This window comes from Acartia tonsa, chromosome 6, assembly GCF_053477335.1.
Source record: "Acartia tonsa isolate MP-2025a chromosome 6, ASM5347733v1, whole genome shotgun sequence".
Taxonomy (NCBI): Eukaryota; Metazoa; Arthropoda; class Copepoda; order Calanoida; family Acartiidae; genus Acartia; species Acartia tonsa.
In genome coordinates this window covers 10,710,686-10,733,303 of record NC_137265.1, presented here as the reverse complement: position 1 = coordinate 10,733,303, position 22,618 = coordinate 10,710,686, and the positions used below count along the sequence as shown (strand labels likewise).

At 31.4% G+C, this 22,618-nt stretch overlaps 1 protein-coding gene across 2 annotated transcripts in view; it reads right to left on the bottom strand.

Moving 5' to 3' along the window:
- The window catches only part of LOC145321792 (putative receptor-type tyrosine-protein phosphatase mosPTP-1), a 121,359-nt gene that overhangs the window by 17,546 nt on the left and 81,195 nt on the right, over positions 1-22,618 (bottom strand). For both annotated transcript variants that reach the window (XM_080163411.1, XM_080163412.1), the window contains 8 exons: positions 21,685-21,782; positions 20,981-21,133; positions 20,413-20,564; positions 9,468-9,572; positions 6,965-7,064; positions 3,817-3,909; positions 3,397-3,503; positions 2,803-2,867 (listed from right to left, as the gene is read on the bottom strand). In XM_080163411.1, coding sequence (XP_080019537.1) covers positions 2,803-2,867; positions 3,397-3,503; positions 3,817-3,909; positions 6,965-7,064; positions 9,468-9,572; positions 20,413-20,564; positions 20,981-21,133; positions 21,685-21,782 — 873 coding nt within the window. The remainder of the gene's footprint in view (positions 1-2,802; positions 2,868-3,396; positions 3,504-3,816; positions 3,910-6,964; positions 7,065-9,467; positions 9,573-20,412; positions 20,565-20,980; positions 21,134-21,684; positions 21,783-22,618) is intronic.

Here is a 22,618-nt window from a genome sequence, read left to right as displayed (position 1 = left end):
ATTATAATTGTGCCTATTAAATAATGTCAAATTTAAATTACAAACGGCAAAGTTTTCAAATGGTAAAATATAATATTTGTTTTGGCTAAAAGTTTATGAAAGGTTTGAATATTTTAAATATTTAGCTAAAGTTTCTGAACAGTCAAAATATTTTGTTCAAAGTTTCTCCACTTATAAATGATAAAATTAGATATCAAAACTTAAATGAAAATATTGAGAAAAACAGAAATTTAAAGTTGTTAACCTCTTATAAATTCTTTACTTTGTTGAACTGAGTTTAAACAAATGTAATGCTATTCCTCTGCCCCGTAAATAAATTGTAAATGAGGACTGGAATGGGGTGTTTTATTCCTTATTGAGGGGCACTAACCCTGCGTGGCCTGTACTAAACCCCATGGCTCTTACTTGATATTTCCTAATATACACAATAACTTTTCTTTATGCGAACACTAACAGTATGCTTCCAAACTGATTTATATCAGCTGGATAAGAACCGGTTATCAGACATACTGAAATATCATATAAAGCATCGCATTACAGACAATTTTCCACGAATATGAAAATAAAATCATAATCATAATTTTTCATTTTAATATCCGCGTAAAGCTGTCTAAAATAAGTACTATCTTACTATTGCTGCTATACTTATAAATAAAAATACATGGAGGGGGGGGGGGGGGGGAGATAGGGTCATGGGTGTCAAATATTAGAATGATATTCTCAGAAACACTTTCATACAAGAAAGAGAGAAGTAGATATAGAAAACTTTCAGGGAAATTTAAAATTGATTTCATAGAACTACATGTTTTCTTCTCAATGGACCCTCACTTAATCTTTGTTTTTGTTATTATATCAACATAAAACTATAGTAAAAAAATCATCATTAGAATATCTTTATTTCTGGTTAAGCATGGATCTTAGGGGATAAGACATTGGAAGATAAATTGATGTATACACAAAAAGACGACAAACAAAATTGACTCTATTGTACATTAAAATTATTTGTACCACCAAATCAAATTTATCGAGAGTACCTACAGTTTTTAAATATTGAAACGTATTTATAAAATTTGGGAATCCATATAATTTTAAGTGCTTTGTTTCTTGCCTCCAAGATTTTAAGGTTTTTGATAGTAATACTAGATGTAACAAAAATGCCGATATAAAGTAAAAGTTAATTGTCAACAACTTTTAGTATTTTAGTAAATGTCATAATTTTTAGAAGCATAACGCCACAACTTTATAACGTAATCTGTCATTAGAATGTTATTGCCAATGTTCGACAATTTTAATAACATTGTAATTCTAATTGTCAACAACTTTTAGTATTTTAGTAAATGTCATAATTTTTAGAAGCATAACGCCACAACTTTATAACGTAATCTGTCATTAGAATGTTATTGCCAATGTTCGACAATTTTAATAACATTGTAATTCTAATTACAGAACCACAGAGCAACAAAAAGACATTCTGACAGTGAGATTTCCAAAGGTATTTGGCGATTGCATTATGAAAGAAGAATAATAAACTTTGTTTTAAATCCAATAAATTTCATGTTTGCACTTCCAAATGGTAAAATTTTAGGATAAAAGGATAATTTTTATTGGCATAGCTGCTCTAAAATTAAGATGTTCGATTAAAATGTTCGATTGTCCGTTGGAATCCACCCTTTAACAGTAATGTGTTAGTTATATTGGGAATGCGTCGATTTGAGTCATACTAAGGTTGGTAAAATTAATTGACTGCAATTGGTCAAAAATTTACTTGAATAGTTGAGACTTTCAGTGAAATGTCGGGCAATTAAATGACTGGCTGCCTGATTTGAATAACTTCACTTATTGCCCTAGGTGTTTAATTTAGAGATATATCCTATCTATGGAATGCAGAACAACTTCAAATTACTAAATTAAACGCATTTTTCTGTATTTTTACAGTTTCCTACATTTCTCCAAGAATGCCATTATCAATTTTGAATTTTTACAAATGCAGTTTGAGAATTATGCAAATATTTTCAACAAATTTTACAACATTGTTGGTAGGCAGGGGTCTAAAGGGATAAGACAATGGCCAATAAATTGATGTACATCCCCAATAATGATACACAAATTTACCTATTCTGTAGATTAAAATTAGTGATTGAAATGTTTGGACACTTAACTCAATCAAAAGTCTCCAAAGTTGTTAAGCAAACCAGTAAGAAAACGTTATAAAACTTAGTGAAATTAACAACCCAATGTCCACTTCCTCCCTGGTTGGTAGGGCCTAGCTTGTAGTAGTAGTAAATATTGAAATTTCAATTTGAAAATATGCATTCCAATATTTCAAATTAGTAATCAGAATAGTGTTACAGTAAAGCAGCATGTCATCTTTATAAAAAAGTAACAGGATCTGTGTCTGTGTCTGCTAAAGGCTCGCGCTAAACGCTAAACCGATATAATTTTCCTTTAGATTGTAACTTTTCATAGGTCCTGGGAAGGTTAATAGCTATTTTTTGAGAATGGTACCGCAATCCTAACAGAGAAAAAATTATAGCCCCCCCCCCAAATTTTATTTTACTTAAAAAATAAAATAAAACAAAGGGTGTCTAATTCAACCCCCCATCACCTTATTTGCCCCTAGAGGCTTCTAGTGCCGTTACTAGTAATATGTACATAAGTAACAGGATATATTTCTGTTAATGTGTACTATTGTCCGCTTAGATCTCGTAAACGAATGGACCAATCGTTCCAAAATTTTCAAAAGAAAGGTTTTGGGCTATTTATATGTCTACCTACCCTGCTAAACTATGTGTTATTACTGACCTGTTAACCACGAAGCATTGATATAATCAGAGCCTTCATTTGGCGACGCAGGACTAAGGAAAACCCTAAAATATTAAGATTAAATAAAACTTAATAAATAATTAACTGATTTTATAAAAGAGATATCACAATCCTAAATTTGGAGCAGGTATCGAAAGCAGCTTACTAATGTGCCTATTAAAAAAATGACATAAAAGGCTAGTATACATTTTAATTAATCAATGATAAAATTTATACTGGCCTATCATTGGCCATTTGTATTTTTATAGTTATTCATCGCATCCTATCATAAACAGCTTTACGCGTATTTAAAAAAAATATAAGATTAAACTAGCTTTGTTAGACCCTCAGGTCCAAAGGCCCGGACTAACAAAACTGGTTTTAATTTTATGATTTTGATTCTATTATTCGTGGATAATTGTCTGTGATATAATGCTACACATGATTTTTAAGTATGGCTAAGAACCGGTTCTAATCCAGCGGATATTAATCAGATTCGGAGCCATACTGGAAAAAAATCTTTATTTCTAATTTCTAACGTAGAGACAAACGGACATACGACAACTATATAATAGCAGCGCAACTTTACCATACCTATGGCTGTCTGTAGGTAGGATGTCGGGATCTCGGTTCTTGGATTGGTTGCAAATTTTGAGGGCTGTCGAATACTGACTCTTCCCCGCGTGATAGGCACAAACAGACTAAATAAAATTGTTTATTAATTTCTATGGTTGCAAGTCTTTACTTCAAAATAATTTGTCGCATTGTTTATTGAGTTATTAAATGTAATTCAATGTACGGATTATGTTTGAATTGTTATCAACAAAGTAAATAGTATCGTAACAAATTTTACTATAATTTTTTCAAATTTCATCTTTTCAATTAAAATATGTTGAATAAGATTAAGTTTCATGTCTAAGTTAAGTTTAATTATCTAAAATTCACAGTAATGAAAAATTCCTTTGAGTTTTAAATATTTTTTTTGGTTTATCTTTAAAGATGTGATAAACTGACCTTAAATTGTCGCTCAATGACTTTGAATGGTTGTTGTCGACCATCAGTGACGTCTATACACTCTAAACTGTGGATATACTTTGGTAAACAACTCTGAAATATAAATATCATAATGAAATATTGTCGACCATCAGTGACGTCTATACACTCTAAACTGTGGATATACTTTGGTAAACAACTCTGAAATATAGATATGGTAATGAAATATTGTCGACCATCAGTGACGTCTATACACTCTAAACTGTGGATATACTTTGGTAGACAACTCTGAAATATAAATATAGTAATGAAATATTGTCGACCATCAGTGACGTCTATACACTCTAAACTGTGGATATACTTTGGTAGACAAATCTGAAATATAAATATTGTAATGAAATATTGTCGACCATCAGTGACGTCTATACACTCTAAACTGTGGATATACTTTGGTAGACAACTCTGAAATACAAATATGGTAATGAAATATTGTCGACCATCAGTAACGTCAATACACTCTAAACTGTGGATATACTTTGGTAAACAACTCTGAAATATAAATATAGTAATGAAATATTGTCGACCATCAGTGACGTCAATACACTCTAAACTGTGGATATACTTTGGTAAACAACTCTGAAATATAAATATAGTAATGAAATATTGTCGACCATCAGTGACGTCTATACACTCTAAACTGTGGATATACTTTGGTAAACAACTCTGAAATATAAATATAGTAATGAATATTGTTGACCATAAGTGACGTCTATATACTCTAAACTGTGGATATACAGTGGTAGACAACTCTGAAATATAAATATTGTAATGAAATATTGTCGACCATCAGTGACGTCTATACACTCTAAACTGTTGATATACTTTGGTAAACAACTCTGAAATAAAAATATTGTAATGAAATATTGTCGACCATCAGTGACGTCTATACACTGTAAACTGTGGATATACTTTGGTAGACAACTCTGAAATACAAATATGGTAATGAAATATTGTCGACCATAAGTGACGTCTATACACTCTAAACTGTGGATATTCTTTGGTAGACAACTCTGAAATATAAATATAGTAATGAAATATTGTCGACCATCAGTAACGTCTATACACTCTAAACTGTGGATATACTTTGGTAGACAAATCTGAAATATAAATATTGTAATGAAATATTGTCGACCATAAGTGATGTCTATACACTCTAAACTGTGGATATACTTTGGTAGACAACTCTGAAATATAAATATGGTAATGAAATATGGTCGACCATTAGTGACGTCCATACACTCTAAACTGTGGATATACTTTGGTAAACAACTCTGAAATACAAATATTGTAATGAAATATTGTCGACCATCAGTGACGTCTATACACTCTAAACTGTGGATATACATACTTTGGTAGACAACTCTGAAATATAAATATAGTAATGAAATATTGTCGACCATCAGTAACGTCTATACACTCTAAACTGTGGATATACTTTGGTAGACAACTCTGAAATATAAATATCATAATGAAATATTGTCGACCATCAGTGACGTCTATACACTCTAAACTGTGGATATACTTTGGTAAACAACTCTGAAATATAAATATTGTAATGAAATACTGTCGACCATCAGTGACGTCTATACACTCTAAACTGTGGATATACTTTGGTAAACAACTCTGAAATATAAATATAGTAATGAAATATTGTCGACCATCAGTGACGTCTATACACTCTAAACTGTGGATATACTTTGGTAAACAACTCTGAAATACAAATATTGTAATGAAATATTGTCGACCATCAGTGACGTCTATACACTCTAAACTGTGGATATACTTTGGTAGACAACTCTGAAATATAAATATTGTAATGAAATATTGTCGACCATAAGTGATGTCTATACACTCTAAACTGTGGATATACTTTGGTAGACAACTCTGAAATATAAATATAGTAATGAAGTATTGTCGACCATCAGTGACGTCTATACACTCTAAACTGTGGATATACTTTGGTAAACAACTCTGAAATATAAATATAGTAATGAAATATTGTCGACCATCAGTGACGTCTATACACTCTAAACTGTGGATATACTTTGGTAGACAACTCTGAAATATAAATATAGTAATAAAATATTGTCGACCATCAGTAACGTCTATACACTCTAAACTGTGGATATACTTTGGTAGACAACTCTGAAATATAAATATAGTAATAAAATATTGTCGACCATCAGTGACGTCTATACACTCTAAACTGTGGATATACTTTGGTAGACAACTCTGAAATATAAATATTGTAATGAAATATTGTCGACCATAAGTGATGTCTATACACTCTAAACTGTGGATATACTTTGGTAGACAACTCTGAAATATAAATATAGTAATGAAGTATTGTCGACCATCAGTGACGTCTATACACTCTAAACTGTGGATATACTTTGGTAAACAACTCTGAAATATAAATATAGTAATGAAATATTGTCGACCATCAGTGACGTCTATACACTCTAAACTGTGGATATACTTTGGTAGACAACTCTGAAATATAAATATAGTAATGAAGTATTGTCGACCATCAGTGACGTCTATACACTCTAAACTGTGGATATACTTTGGTATACAACTCTGAAATATAAATATTGTAATGAAATATGGTCGACCATAAGTGGATATACTTTGGTAAACAACGCTGAAATATAAATATAATAATGAAGTATTTTCGACCATTAGTGACGTCTATACACTCTAAACTGTGGATATACTTTGATAGACAACTCTGAAATATAAATATTGTAATGTAATATTGTCGACCATCAGTAACGTCTATACACTCTAAACTGTGGATATACTTTGGTAAACAACTCTGAAATATAAATATTGTAATGAAATATTGTCGACCATCCATAACTCTGAAATACAAATATGTTAATGAAATATTGTCGACCAATCTCTTTTTTAACATTTGCAAGCTAAATGGACAATAAAATGATTTACATCCCCAATAATGGTAAACAAAACTACCCCTTCTGTAGATTAATATTATTGAATATGAATATTTTTAGTTTGTAACAACTAATCAAAATTTGATAAATGTCCTCAAAAATCTGACGAATTAGAGAATACTTTGGGTACCAGCATAACATTGAAATATTACCTTTGTAATATGAGTTTCTCCTGCCTCAATAGCCTCAACTAAAGCATCATGGATAAAAATATATTGTTCTTCTGTCTGTACAAGACCATTTCTTTCTCCCCTAAAATATTAAAAAATAATGGCGGTTTCCATCAAAATGCCTAGTCGAGCTCAGCAACCCCCTTTCTGTGCCTTAAAGAAAATTAAAAACAAGGAAAGGGTAGTCATTAAGTTTATTACTTTATATCAGGTTAGGTTTTATTGGGTACTGGGCATAGTGCCTATAAAAAAGGGGATGAGTTTAAAACTTTTGGCCGAAGTATCCCGAATGACGTCATATTAGAATAGTCTATTACTCTAAAATGAGGTCATTCGGAATTTTTCAGCCAAAAGTTTTAAAATTTATCCTCTTTTTATATGGGTACTCTGAAGAGCTTCTTCCATTTTTTTCTGAAAGTATTGTCCTTTTTTTCTCGAATATTTTTTTTATTCCAATAGTATTGAAATATAGCCGCGATAAAATCAATAATAGAATTCTCAAGTTTTCTATGAATGTTGAGAATTGAATCTATAAATGTGACCATAAAAATAGATATATCAGAATATAGAAGAATAGATCACATTGTTGTTAGTCTGATCTTAGTGATCATATGCTAACATGGAAAGTATTTGAATGTTTTAGTATATGCTAAATTTCCGCTTTTCTGAAGGCTAAAATCTCATTATAAATTAGACTACAAATATGACAACTTAAGTGTCCCATTTTAATAACCATTGTAAATGAAGACAAATTTAGGTAAAGGTCTTTGGAAAAAAAATCCTGTAAATCCAAGTGATTTCAGATGTATAAGGGTTTTAAAAATAAAATTCTCTCTAAGGAATGGAAAAGTTTCTATTGCAGTAAAATCTATTGTTTAATGGCCAAAAGGAGACAAAGGCCAGTTCCTTTTTCCTTCATTTACAGAGAAATAACATTAAACTTACAAGCTAGATATAGAAGGAAACTTGTTGTGATTCTTGGGCTTTTAATGGTGCAATGGACCCTTTATGTGTGGTATGATATTGAATTCTAGGCATGTGTACCACATCAAATATTACTGTGTGGCCCCACAGATATTATTCAATGTGGTGCAAAACTTTTAGCCAATTGTCTAAATGGTACTTTCAATTGTTTCGTGAATTGGCGTGCACAGGGTTTTTGCCAAGGTGGCGTTTTTATTTCAAGACCCCTTAAGTTTAAGAATGGTATATAAAAGAGGTGTTGAACCGTACACCTCCATTCTGCACGCCTCTTGGTCTGATACACGATTTCCCACTAAATTTAGTACAAGTACCTTGTACCAAAACATTCTTTGCCTACGGTTGTATCTCTTCTATATCTCCTATTATATAAAGTAGTAAGGTTTTTGTCTGAAGCTTGTGATTTCGATCTCTACATAACTTCTCCCTTTTAGGTGATCTCTTATAGGGATGGTGTTTCGCTATTTCAATTTTAGGTTTAAGCCGTTTAGAGTCCCCTTCTCATATCTTAGCAAGCGCTAGTTACATTTAAAACCTTAAGAAAACACTGAAACACAAACCTAAATTAATGCTAAAAATTACTTTTTAGTCTGTCTAATTGTGTATCTTTTAGCTAAATGTTCGAAGCTAACAACATTTAAAGGGCCTTTTTAAGAAATAAAATATCCTTCCAAATAAGTCTGTATTTTTTTTGTGTTTTGTTACATTGTGTGTATTTGTGCTTAAGACAGGCCATAGATCGGCCACTTTAGAAAATATAATGATAAGTAAAATACCTAAAAATAGTGCTTATAAATTTTGATTGTTTTCAAAACAGTATTAACTATAAAAAGATTGAAAATTGGTCATGTTAACCAGTTTAGAAATAACCTTTAAATTCTTTTAAAAATAAAGTGTAACCCTTTTCCTTAAGTCCCATGTAGGGATGTTGAGATATGTTAATGAAAATAAGAAAACTCTTTCCAAATTTTATCCTATTGGACAGAAATCCACATATAATGATTATTTTAGACAAGCGGAAAAGTTGCTAAAAACCCCCTTGTGAAATATAGAAAATACGAATAAAAATTTATCTTACATTTTCCTATCCCAGTATTCCTGGCCACCACCAATATCGCATATCAAACGGAAAATATTTGAGATTGGACTTTGCAAAGGATTTGGAACAAAAGATATTGGGAGCCACACACAAGGACTTTAAATGAATACATTTACATTACTGGAATTTAGAATAGGGTAGAAATAAGTACAAGTAAGGCCATAGATTGTGTAGCAAAATCAACATTTTATTTAATTTTAAATTATCATTTTAGAACTTTTAGAGTTGTAAAGCATTAAACAAGGACATTAACTTTAAAATTGTTGATCCTCTTTAACAATATCCATGAATATAAGACAGCTTGAAATAGTAGGTTCAAAAGTAAAGAAAAACTAGTTGCACCAAATAAAAAATCTGAAAAGTAAAGCGCAATATTGACTAAAAATGCCGCGGTGATAATCTTACCTAATATGTTGTAGATATGAGAATATATCTAGTTCTCCTCTGGCCACAATCATTTGGAGCATGGAATGGATCACTATGTAGCATCCTGTCCGTCCTACTCCAGCACTGAAATAGAAACTCTCGTTATAATTGTCCTATTCGTTATAAATCCTAAGCAGAGATTCATTAAATAATAAGGTATACATAGAAAGGAAACTATGTTTAAACTTGGCATTAAGGTTGGAGAAACGGAAAGTGTCATTTGTGACGTAATAATAAGTTAAAGAGTAACTGCGTTAGTTATAATCATTTACTTTTTTATCTATTGATTTATTGTTTAAATGCTTTGTTTAATTTTAATAAAGTTTTTGTGGTGAAAAGTCCAGACAAATTAATGGATAATGCAATTCTATAATGTAATAATTAAATGCATTACTGGGTCAAATTTAGGTTAAGCCGTCTAGCTGTTTTTTAGATCTTAAAGGAAAAGAAGTATTTAATAGTTATTTCCCGCATCGTATTATAAACAGCTTTCCGCGGATATAGAATGTACAATTATAAGATTAAAACCAGTTTTTTAGCCCCGAGATGCCGAAGGCACGGGATTAAAACTGGTTTTAATCTTATGATTGTACATTTCTATATTCGTAGAAAACTGGATGTAATACGATGCTAGACATAGTTTTTTCGTATTGATGAGAACCGGTTCTAATTTGCCGGTTTCGAATGAATACGAGAATAGTTATTTCTCGCATCGTATTATAAACGGCTTTCCGCGGCTATAGAATGTACAATTATGAGATTAAAACTAGTTTTTTAGCCCCGAGGTGCCGAAGGCACCGGCTAAAAAAAGCTGGATATAATACGATGCTAGACATAGTTTTTTCGTATGGATGAGAACCGGTTCCTATCCACCGGATTCGAATGAATACGAGAAAAGTGATTACGTCATTTTTTTTTATTCTGTGCCTATTTTAGGCAGTTTGACTTCGGTATAACGTTTGATACAATCCTTCAAATGTCAATTTTAACCCATTTTGTTTACTTGTTCTTAATATATTTCTATTACATAAAGTGGTAAGATCTTTTTGTCCGTTAAAAACTCAATAGCTACTAAACCAATAGTGTTTTTTCATTCCAGTGGATCTTTATATGAAAGGTTTTAGGCTATTTTTTAAATGGTCTATATAGATAACAAGACAAATTTTATTCATTAGTAGCGCAAAAATAACAAGCTAAGAACAACAAAATGTTATACATCAATTAGAAGAATTATTTTTTTTAAATCTGATTTTTAAACGACAGTAAGTCAAACATTAATAAATTGTAGAATAATTAAGTGTTAGTGTATGTATGTGTACTACGGGTATTATAGAGTAACTACGCGTCTAAATTTTGTAAGGTTGCTGTAGTTTATGGATGTGTCTGTAACATTGCACAAGTAATAAAGCATAGGATCCCTTTCACATGTAGGTATGTGCACACTGTACAGTGTGTAATGTAGAGTAACTACGCGTCTAAATTTTGTAACCTGGCTGTATTTTATGGATATGTCTGTAACGTTATACAATTAATAAATTTGTAGGATCCCTTTTACCCTTCATACACTATTAGCCTAATGTTTCTTTAACAAGAATGATCCTACACAATAGTAGCCAAACATTTCAGAACAAATATATAAAAAAAATCGGATATGTTTATGATGCATCATACATCATCATAGAATATGATTATACAAATCAGCTAGCTAGACCTTTGATTTTATTTACTTTAGCTTCTCAATGTCATCCTATATTTAATAAACATTGTCACAGATCCCTGAAACAACAAGACACAATCTAGAAAGCTAGAAAGCGAAGGTTCTATAAACCTTCTGCCAAGAGTTCGGTTGAAAGTTTGAAACGTGTGTCTGTCTTTTTAAAATTGAAGGGATGGTGCGTAGTGTTTCGTTTTTTGTCTTTGAATGGTTAGGCACCGCAGGTATAGGCCCCGCAGGGTTATTCCCCCCCCCTCAATGTTAGGCATAGAAAAAGTAAACTATGATCTCTTATATTTTCAATTTGTTACACAAATAAGAAGTAAGGGGCTCAGTGCTAAACCGAAACTTTGTGGGAAAGCAACCGAAAGACAGACGTCTAATGTACAATTGCTTAGAAGTTGCGAAATCAAGAAAAGTTCTTTAAAACAATTGACACGTCCAATGGATACCAAAATAGTAAAATAAAGGGGGGGGGGGAGGGAGGCAAGGGAATATAAAAAGTTTTTCAATAATGGATTACTGTGAATGATATATGGGAATAAATGAATTGTGAAAGCTTATATTAGGAATATTACAATATTTTACTATTCATATATTTTATCATAGTCTTTTTCTTGTAACTATACATATATATAGTTATTCTTTTATTTTCACATTGTTTCTAAAAGAAAAACTAATTTGCCTCCAATTTTGTTCTTTATGTAAATATTGTCTACAATGGCAAAAATAAGAAAAAAAAAGATTTTTCATTCCTTTTAAAAGAAAAGGGGTAAAAACTATATATTAATTTTAATTAAATTTGACTCCAACAAAAATATTATTTGCTACTTTAACATTCTGCCAAATTTAAGGATGTGAAATTTTGCATTTGGTAGCTGGACAAAGTGTCTCAAAAATCAGCCATGTTAATTCATAAAAATTAGGGAGATGAAAGGACAAGTGAGAAAGAAAACCCCTTAATAAGAGATGGATATTCCCTCATTTTTATGACGTCACAGGGTAAATATTTTGAGACACTTTGTCCAGCTACTCTTCCATCCCTCTGGAAAACATGATTGAATAATGAATGTTTATCAATTTTCGAGGAAACTAATTTGGATTTCCTGACTTATCTAAAACAGAAATGATGACTAAAACTTGGAGAAAGTTGGTTGAATCACAAAAGTTGTAAAAGTAGAACCTCCCCCCCTTCTCCCCCTGAAAAGAAATGCCTTGACAAACGTAGCTTCTGTTTGTCCGTTCATTAGCGAAACGTATTGTTTGTAAATAAATAGATTTTAAGTTAAAAACTAAAATAGCTTTAAATTTAATAGGCTGTCTAACAAATTTGTCAAGTTTAACGATTTGTTACCTATACCTGCTCAAATTTAAAAGCTAGTTTTGCTGTTTATGGTATATATTGGCCTTTTTTTCTATGTAAGAACAACATTTACACATTTTAAAAGAATTTAAAACTTTAAAAAGGGGGTCATGGGTAGTTAACTAGCGCTTTAAGGTATTTTTCTATAAAGTTGGTCCCTGGAATATCAAAACAGACATTAGTTAGAGACGACGGGAAAAAACAAATTCTCATGAGAGGAAAAACAACACAAACTTTCAGAAATAGATAAATTCATTGAGAGAGAGAGGGGGGGGGGGGAGAGGGGGGAGAGAGGGAGTGAGGGAACAGGGAGGGAGAGGACATGTGACTTTAAATTAGTAACCAAAGTTTTATTTCCACCCTAATTTAAAGATTTTGGGTATTTTTATTGGATATTGATTGGTTGGCAATGTCTAAACTTTTTAACTAGTAATTTTTATCTACAGAAGGGGTATTTTAATTACCATCATTGGGGTTGTATATCAATTTATTGTCCATTGTCTTATCCCTTAAGATCCCTTGGTGAAGGAGATGGAAATAAAGAAAGAGAAAACTTTGAGAGAGTAAGAAATTGATTGGCTAATTAGGAAGATAGATTTTTAAGGATAAGCTGAAATCACAAAATTATTTTGTAACTTTACATATCTTGATATAGATATGTCCTACAAATAGGTTATCCTACCCATAGATTAGAAGCAGCTCACAGTGCCTAATAAAAAATGACGCCATACAATACAAATGACCCATGATATGCCAGTATACATTTTAATTGACCGATGCTAAAATGAAATGTATACTAGTCTATCATTGGTCATTTGTATTGTATGACGTAATTTTTTTTAATAGGCACTAGAAGATACTTTCATAGATAATATATTATGTGATCTTGCTATTTTGATTTTAGGTATCTATGTTAAAATTGAAATATCTAGAAAGGCAGATAAAGAAAAAATTGAAATTCTGTGGAAAAAAGTTTGTTTTTCTGAGATGGTTAGTTGACAAATCAATTTTATTCAGAGATTTAATGGATACATTTGTGGACTTAAAAGAATTATATGATCAACCAATTTTAATATAATGATTTACAACGCCTATTTGGTTTAATTAAAGTGTTCAATACTGACTTAAAATCGACAATTTCCGGTAGAAGGACTTATATTTTTAAGTCTACGTAATACCCAGCATTAATAAACTTAGAAGAATTGTTTGATCATACAATTTCAATATTATGACGACTATTTAGATAAATAAAAATGTTTAATACTGACATATTATCAAAAAATTTTCATACAGTTTTTTCTTCAATTACGTCGACATTATGCTCCGCATTGAGCAAAAAATAACTATTATGAACCTAAATCAAGTAGGTAAGAAGAGCTTCAAATGGATAGAACCCCGTAGGGATAGATTCAGCAGTGTTAAAGCCTCCCGCAGCGGCTAAAAATATGTTCTAAATATTCATAAAATAGGGGGGGGGGGGGGATTAGTTTTGGTGGTTCAAAATTTGGTGTGAGTGAAAGCAACCTTTAAAATAAACTACGATTAGATTATAATAAAAATGGCAGTGAAACACCCAGTCTAAAATATAAAAAAAAACATTAAAAAGTTGATTTGCAGAATCCTTTAATCTTGGAATCTACAAACATTTTTGAAATTTCTTGAAGATAGATTCAATTAAACTTTATGATGATCAAAATTTTGATTGTTTCCTTTTACCCGAAAGTGAACAAAGTACAACCATTTTGTTAAAATAAGTAATTTATAATAGGTAAGAGCTATCTGGAGGCGAGGGGCTATATACACATTTATTTTTAATGTTTAAACTAGTGGAGAATGGGGTGGGGGGGGATTAATGATGCACTTATCATTTCGAGGGATTTTACTAAATTTTCCTACAATATGACATATGACAAATTTAATCAAAGTATTAAGTACTTTTACATTATTTTGACAAGCAAAGCGTGATCTATAAAATTTTCGGCTCTAACTTAGTATGCTTGCATTAATGTTAGTCTGTATATCATGCTGATTTAATTCAATATTTCCATTATACTATCGTTTGTCGATAGTATGTCATTCAAGAGCACTTTTATATCTATTTTATGTCAGTCTTTTATATAAAGCCTTGTGTGGAAAATATAAAGTCGTTTGGTAATATGTACAAAGTACATTTAGCATATTTCTCTGATTGTCCCAAACCGGTATCCAAGGAACTGTAAACAGGTTCCCGCATTCGTTGGCTTAAAAAAATTGTTGACAATTACTAAATTTTGTTTGACTGGTAAAAAATAGGAGTGTCCAAACTTATCCATCAATATTTTTTTTTTTTTACTATGGATTTATATTTCTTAGATTGGTAGCATAGGTGTGCGGTAAAAGGGAGTCACCACCCTCATTAATATTGAAAATTAGTTGGACTGCGTTAGCCTTTTCCCTCTTTCAAGGGTCCACATCCCCTAACAATAAACTCTGTGAACGCCACTGATTGGTAGATATGTATATACATATATGAAGTTGATTCATCTCTCTGATTGGCAATATCAGTTTTTGTTTCGTTTCTTAACTCCACTCACGCACACAAACACTTCAACACACACCAGGCAAAAGGGATTATTTTTTTGTAGAAAAAATATGAAAACAATTAAAGGTGTTTTCTCTCAAGGGGCCTTGATGAGCATAGAAACAACTCCCTTTAAAAAAAAAAGAAGGATGGGGGTTTGTTTTTTAGTTGTTTATTTACTAACATAGGTAAGGTTTGGTTAGGTAAACTATCACCCTCCCTCTTATTTTCAATTTATTTTTTTTAAAGTGTGAGAGGGGGGGGGGGGTGGTGGGTAAGTGCTTCAGAGGCTTTGGTGGAAAGATCCCAATCAAACGATCGTAAAAGTAAAGCCATTGGGCCATGTAAATATTACATAATATAATAGAATCTACGTTAAATTGTAATTGGTGTAATATTATTGCATTTTACATCCCCTTTTCATGCTTGGAATGCAAGAAATAAACGAGGGTAAACAGAAATTGAGTAACTTGAAGATTTTTAGAAAACCTTAACACTAGATAACTATCCTAATCTCCACCTGTAATATCAAAGTGATTAATCTATTAACTATTTAGAAACCACGTATACTATAGATAATAAACTGATCATTACAATAGAACTAAGATTTTAGAATGATTTTGTACCATCATTCTATTCCTTTGTCTCAAGGTTAAAACTCTACATAGTAAATTGTTCTTTTTTTGCTTAATGTATTCTCGTATTTACCACTTAGAACAGATATAGCAGCTCTTAATCCAAGGCAGTTAGGAAGACCTTTAAATTATTGCCCTATTACCCTAACAACATATATAATGTTTGGCTCTGCATATAATTTCAATTTAATTTTTTTTCTGAAGAAAATCTTACAAATATTTATTTTAAGATATTTTTCTGCACTCTACTTTAAAGATAGTTTGCAAAAAATGCACATTTTAGTAGAGCTTCTACTTTATAAGTAGGGTGTGTCGAAACGTAAGAAAGAAATTGACTGCATATTTCTTGTTTAGGATCATGGAAAGAAAACTAAGTAACGGATTTCGTCGTATTTTCACAGTAGCTTATCTCCTGTTTTTAGTCCTTTTGGGGCCAATTTTCTAACCATAAGGATCAATCATTAACATTTACTTAACCTAACCTAAAATAACTTATAAAAGCTACTGTGAAAATACGATGAAAGCTGCTACGTCGTTTTCTTTCCATGATCCCACATTTCTTTAGACAAAAAAACTTCAAAATAAAAGAGTTATCTAACGTCAAATTTAATGAAATTATTACCATCAAATTTTGTTTTTGTGGGTGTTGCAGCTATTATAATAATTGTTCTTGTTTTCATTTGAAAAAGCTTAGAAAATATATTTTAGTAAACATGTGAAGGATGCCAGAGAGAGAGGGGACAAATGGCTTTATTACACTAGTCCCTAAAGTTTTATAATAACGTTTTCTTATTCGTTGGCTTCACAACTTTGGGGAATTTAGTGAATTTTGATTGGTTTATTCATTTTGTTGAGTGATAAGCGTTTCAACCACTAATTTGAATCTACAGACGGGGTAATTTTGTGTATCAGTATCGGGGATGTACATCAATTTATAAGCCATTGTCTTATCCCTTTAGATCCTTGAAGTATGCAAGCCAGAGACAAATATTTGAAAACTAAAAGGACGTATTTTATGCTACTCCCCTACAACATAGAGGCTATAAAAATAGCATAAACCCACCCTAAGACCTAAATCTGAAAACAAAACAGACAAATATCATTACAGGATCTATGTGAAGCTTAAATAAATTAGAGAAGTTCAGTTGTTATTGAGATTTTAGAAAACCTTACAAAAAATCTTACGACTTTATAAAATAGGATTTAGTTGAATTTTCCCAATATATACAGTGATGAAGTAGTGTAGATTTTTTCTTTTAAACTGGTTTGTGTTTTTGTTTACAACCATCAAACAAATATACTTTTTGTGATAGTCTAAAGAGAATATCCTGCTTACGGACAAACGAACAAATCCTAATTACTAAGCATCTACACTTCTAGAAATAGATGATATAACTATATACTTTGTCCTGGTAATAGAGATTCTTCGCTTTTTATAAATAAAAGGTTTGTGTTTTGTTTTGAAACATAAGAAAAAAGGTTAGACTGATAAAACACGACAATAACAAAGCTAAACCATACACGAAATTACAACATAATAATATAAAATATTGACATTTTAGGAGTAATAAAGTGATAGGACAATGCAATATAAATTAAGCTTCGCTCATTGATAGAAAACGTAAGTCTGACTTTTGAAGCTTAATTTTTATAGGGAATGAGGTTTGGTGATTTTTTTTCTATATTGTTATCAACCACTTCACTTCACTTTTTTGTAGAGAGAATGATTCATTGCCCCTTCCCAGAATGGACTGTTAGATTATAATTTAAAACACTTATAAATAACATTTAGACATAATTGATCGCGTTGTTTGATAATAAAAATTTGACTAATTCAAAGACACCTTGACTTTAGTATAACGTTTGATTAAAGAAATTAGGCAAGAATAATAAAAATACAAAACCTAGATAAAAAACATTTTAAAATTTAAAAAGAAACCATTCTACAAAACTTAAAGATTATAGGTCCGTAAAGATTAATTTGCTAATAAATCAATATGTCCCTTAATTATCACTTCAATAAAAGGATTCATAATTGTTAACACAATTTAGTTTGTTTTAAATAATTTTCTTATGATTAAGACATAAATTAAATTATAAGCTTTTGTAAACACAAAACGTTTTTAAGAAAACAGAGTGGGATATTGCTCAGGAAGAAGAATTTATACATTAAAAGGAAAGATTTCTTTGTTAATTAATCACCATAATTTTATCAAATAATGAGTGTTAATCATAATTATTGGGGAAAGCATAATATTATCCCCCATTGGTATATCCGTGTATCTTAGACTAGTACTCAAACACATTTGTGTATGATGAAGTGTTTTTTCGCATAAGCAAGAAGACTTTTTGGGAATAGTCCCTTTCGTGGCAACGCCCCTTAAGGGGCGATTCGTCGTATTTTTAAAATGGCTTTTTATAGGTTAGGTTAGGTTATATTGGGTTAGGTGATTGCTTCACAGGTTTAGGCAATTGGCCCCGCAGGGTTAGAGCCCACCGCAGGGGCTAGCAATAGGAGAAAAGCTACTGTGAAAAATACGAAGAATCGCCCCTTAAGGTGCGTTGCCACGAAAGGGACTATACCCGACTTTTTTATCATTAGACCACCAGAAAGGGAGGGGACATTAGAATGTAAATTAAACTGGTCCCCAAAGTTTAAAAAAAAGATATCTCATTCGTTGACTTAAAATCTTTTGGGACTTTTTAAAATCTTAATTGGGATGTAAAGTGTTCAAACTTTTACACCTTTTATTTTAGTCTCCAGAGGGGTATTTTGTAGTTTGGGATGTACTTAAATTTTTCATCCATTGTTTTATCCCTTATGATCCATAAGAACCGCAAATTTAGTAGCCGTGGCAATCCTTCCTCCTTGCATTATTGTTTATGTGCAATTGTTCTTTTCCGAATAAGAAAAACTGTGCTAATGTGATAGTTGCAGAATCATTACTATATGACATTATCGCGGACATGAAGGAACACCCTCTTCATGATGAAGTTATGGATGTGAATTTAAAATTAGGGAATAATAATTCCAGGGGGTGTCGACATCACGTCCTCCAGGGCTGTAATGGATAGAGTAGGCGACACAAGGACGTCCATGCTTTTTTTGGTGGGGGTGTACATAAGGGGGTAATTTAAGTTTGTGGGGGGGGGGGAGTTAATCACCACTTTTCCCCCCTATCAAACTTTGCTTATTAAACTAGCGTCAAAACATAAAAGTTGAATGCTGTTACACATAATGTCGACGCAATTATTATACAAATTCGACCTTTCAACAACTTTTCGATTATATGTCAGTTATCAACCCTTTTAGTTTGGCCAGAGAGTCGACATAAATCATTTAGATATAAGCTATTACCATGAATATTTTTATTCTAAGAAAGGAATTATCTTTACACGTCCCTGGTTTGAATTTTTAAGGGAAAACAAATTGTTTTGGAATGGGATATTTTAACAACATACAAAAAATAAAAAGCAAATATACCACGTTTTCTTCAACTTTGGAAAATAAATATACTTTATTAAAGGAAGGCCTTAAATAATACATTTTTCCTAACATTTCAGCCCTATTTCTTCTAGTTACTGATATTCTAATATTTAGTGGCGTGTATATGGTTTTGTCATGAGGGTGGGTAGGGGGGGGGGGGGTGTAACTCTTGATGGGGTAAAGAGAAAGGGAAAGCAATTCAGGGAGGTGTTGACACCCCTCTAAACCCCACTTCTACACGCGTATGCTAATATTAGTTCGACGTCTTATGTTGATAAAATAACAACACCAAAGTTTATCAGGGCGCTTTATATTTTTCCCTGAAAATCCCAGACAGAAAAATTTAATTGAGTTTGATATTGTTTAAGAAACATAAAGGAATGAGAAACACTTTGGGGTGTTCCGTCAATTCTGCACAATAATTAATCATAGAAAAGTCAATGAACGATGAACTGATATAGATCCCCAATAAATTATCCCTTTTATATTGTTGAAACGTGTAGCACTTTTATTTATAAGCCAACGTATGAGAGAAAGTCAGGGATCTAAAGGAATAAGACAATAAATTGATGTACATCTCCAATGATGATAAACAAAATTACCCCTTCTGTAGATTAAAATTAGAGGTGAAAACGCTTGGACACTAAACTTTATTAACCAACCAAATAATATTCAATGAAAGTCCCAAACGTTGTTGAGCCAACGAATAAAAAGACATTATGTTAAAACTTTATTGACTAGTGTAACAAACACCTCATTGTCCCCTCCCTCCCTGAAGAAAGTGTCAAGTTGTATGTTTATGAGATAATGCACGGTAGTGAATACACACCCTACCTTGCTAACACAAACTTAAATTACTACACCAGAATTTAGACCAAAAAATAAACAGACTGTTTCTATATTTTTGTTTTAAACAAGGTATTTGAAGGACAATATTAGGCTTTTTTCTTTATAATAACTCAAACAGAAAATTTTTTTATGTGTGTGTTTCTTAAGATCCAGCAAACGGCTTGGACCATTGAAAATTAAATATTGAATGTGCAATCTTTCTTCTATCATTACAGTGTGTTCCTTAAAACTTAGGTTACCTCTCTTTTTTTTATCAAACGAAAGTGTTCTACATCCAAAATTAACAATTTTGTTTACAGCTGAAAATGACACCAACCTGCAATGAACAACAATAGGTCCGCCATTTTCTGGGTTGGCTGCGGCTGAGTTGCGGACAAAGGTGATCAGCGGAAGGGCGTGCAACGGCACCCCATGGTCAGGCCACGCGGTGTAGTGATACTGGTACACAGTGCGGCATACACGCTCAACCTAGACAAACAAAAAAGATGATTAAATTAAATCTTAAAAACATTAGAAATTAAATAAAGATAACGTAAGCTTTTCTAGTAGGAAAAATAAATATAAGATAGATAACATTTTTATATTTAAGATGAGATTCTATTATATGTGATTGAAAAGTCATGCAAATTGAAAAGCCAAGTTTTTTTTCAATTAAGGTTTTCTCATTAAAAACTTCTTTTTCTTTAACGTTTGTAAAAAAATGCAAAAATAATTGACTTTAACTGGAGAAAAATTCAAGGCAGATTTTTTTTATTCAACCTACTTTAATTTCCTCATCAAGTGTTAATGTAATTTTTGGTTCTCACAGAGAAATTTTAAAGATTACAGGAAGAACGTACAGACCTATTGTAAAAATAGAGTAGTTTCACTTTAAACAAATCTACCTTAGTTTTCTTTCCATGTGTGACTGTAATTTTGCTTCTCAAGGAGAAAGTTCTAAGTGTATAAAAAGCCAGTGTGTCCTCGCGTTCGAGTCTCAGCTCTATATCTCCAAACTCTTCGGTTCCCTCACTAGGCCAGTACTGGTCACATTTAGACTAAAAGTATTGATATTAATGAAACCAATTAGATAGAAATAATAGACTTTGAGTTATGACTATCAAAAATGTTTTAGAAAATAATTGTAAATTGTTTTACAGTAACTTATTAAATATTATTGTATAACTTGAAACAAAAAAACTATGCAAAATTATTATGAAAATCTTCAAAATAAAGCAGACACTTATCTAACATAGAAGCTGAGTAAAATATGATTTTCTACTGACAGACAAACCAATTTTAAATTACTGTAATGCTAACAAAATTGTTGATAACAAAAGCAGTAAATCCAAGGGCTTATTTTGCAAATATAATAAGTATATAATATTTTTATTCGCAGGTTAATGTCTTTCAATCACTTAATCCGTTTCAAGTGAAATTCCAGTATCTTGATTTTTTTAGTTAATAAAAATACAACAAATATATAAAACCGCATTTCAGTCATTATTCACAAATTCACAATGACGGAAAAACAGACAAAATACTTGACTAAAAGAGTAGCTGCACTTGCAACAAGGACGGTCTTATCCAAGACTATATCTAAGCTTACCTTTCCTCCCTCATATAAATGAGTAATCATAACTATTATGGAAACATTTTGTTCCAAGACCATTCTCCAAAACAGCTCGGTTGTACTCTTCAAGGGACCTAAAAAATATCTTAATTACGTATTTTTATCTTATTTCTAGTACCATTTTTAAAAGTGAAACTTTTCTACAATTAAGGTCAGTCTATCCGTACGTCTGGATAGTTCTTTAGAATTATTCTATCGGTTTCAAACTTGACATTATGCATTCCTATGCCAGTTATGTACAATTTAGGAAGCGTAGCAACTCTAAAATCGTTACTGGAAAATCCATTTGAAACGTAATGATTTTTAACTTTTTGACAACAAAACTTTGTATGATTGCTAATCCTATTCATCTAATTTTTGGAATAATGCTTTCTAGAACAATAAGGTACAATATTATAAGTGAAGCATCTCTATAACCAAGTCCTAAATGCAAGTATGTCCTCAATAGTATTCTGCTTTAAGGAGGTTTCCAACAAATTTACTTACAATTTTATTTATACTTATACATTTATATTCTGCTAATTCAGTTCTGACACTCTACAAGTGTTAATTTTCGTTTGTCCTTCCGTTTAAAAGCTTCGCTTATATGGAAGTTGTCTTCCTTGTTACAGATACTTTTTATTTTCAATATCAATAATGTAAATAAAACAAATTGAGATAAAGATAATAAATCATACAAAGATCTATTACCAAAAGAGGTATAAAAAAATAAATCATGTAAATACGTAAGTATAATGTATAATATGTATGCTGTAAATATCAACTAAGATATCAAGAATGCTGGAAATATAACTTTAAAAGTGCTTTATGTTGCTTTGGTACTGGAATATAAATAGATAATTTCCATTGCAGTCATTATAAATGTCTACGGAGACGTAAGTATAAACTTTTCAGTTCAGTGGAAAAAGAG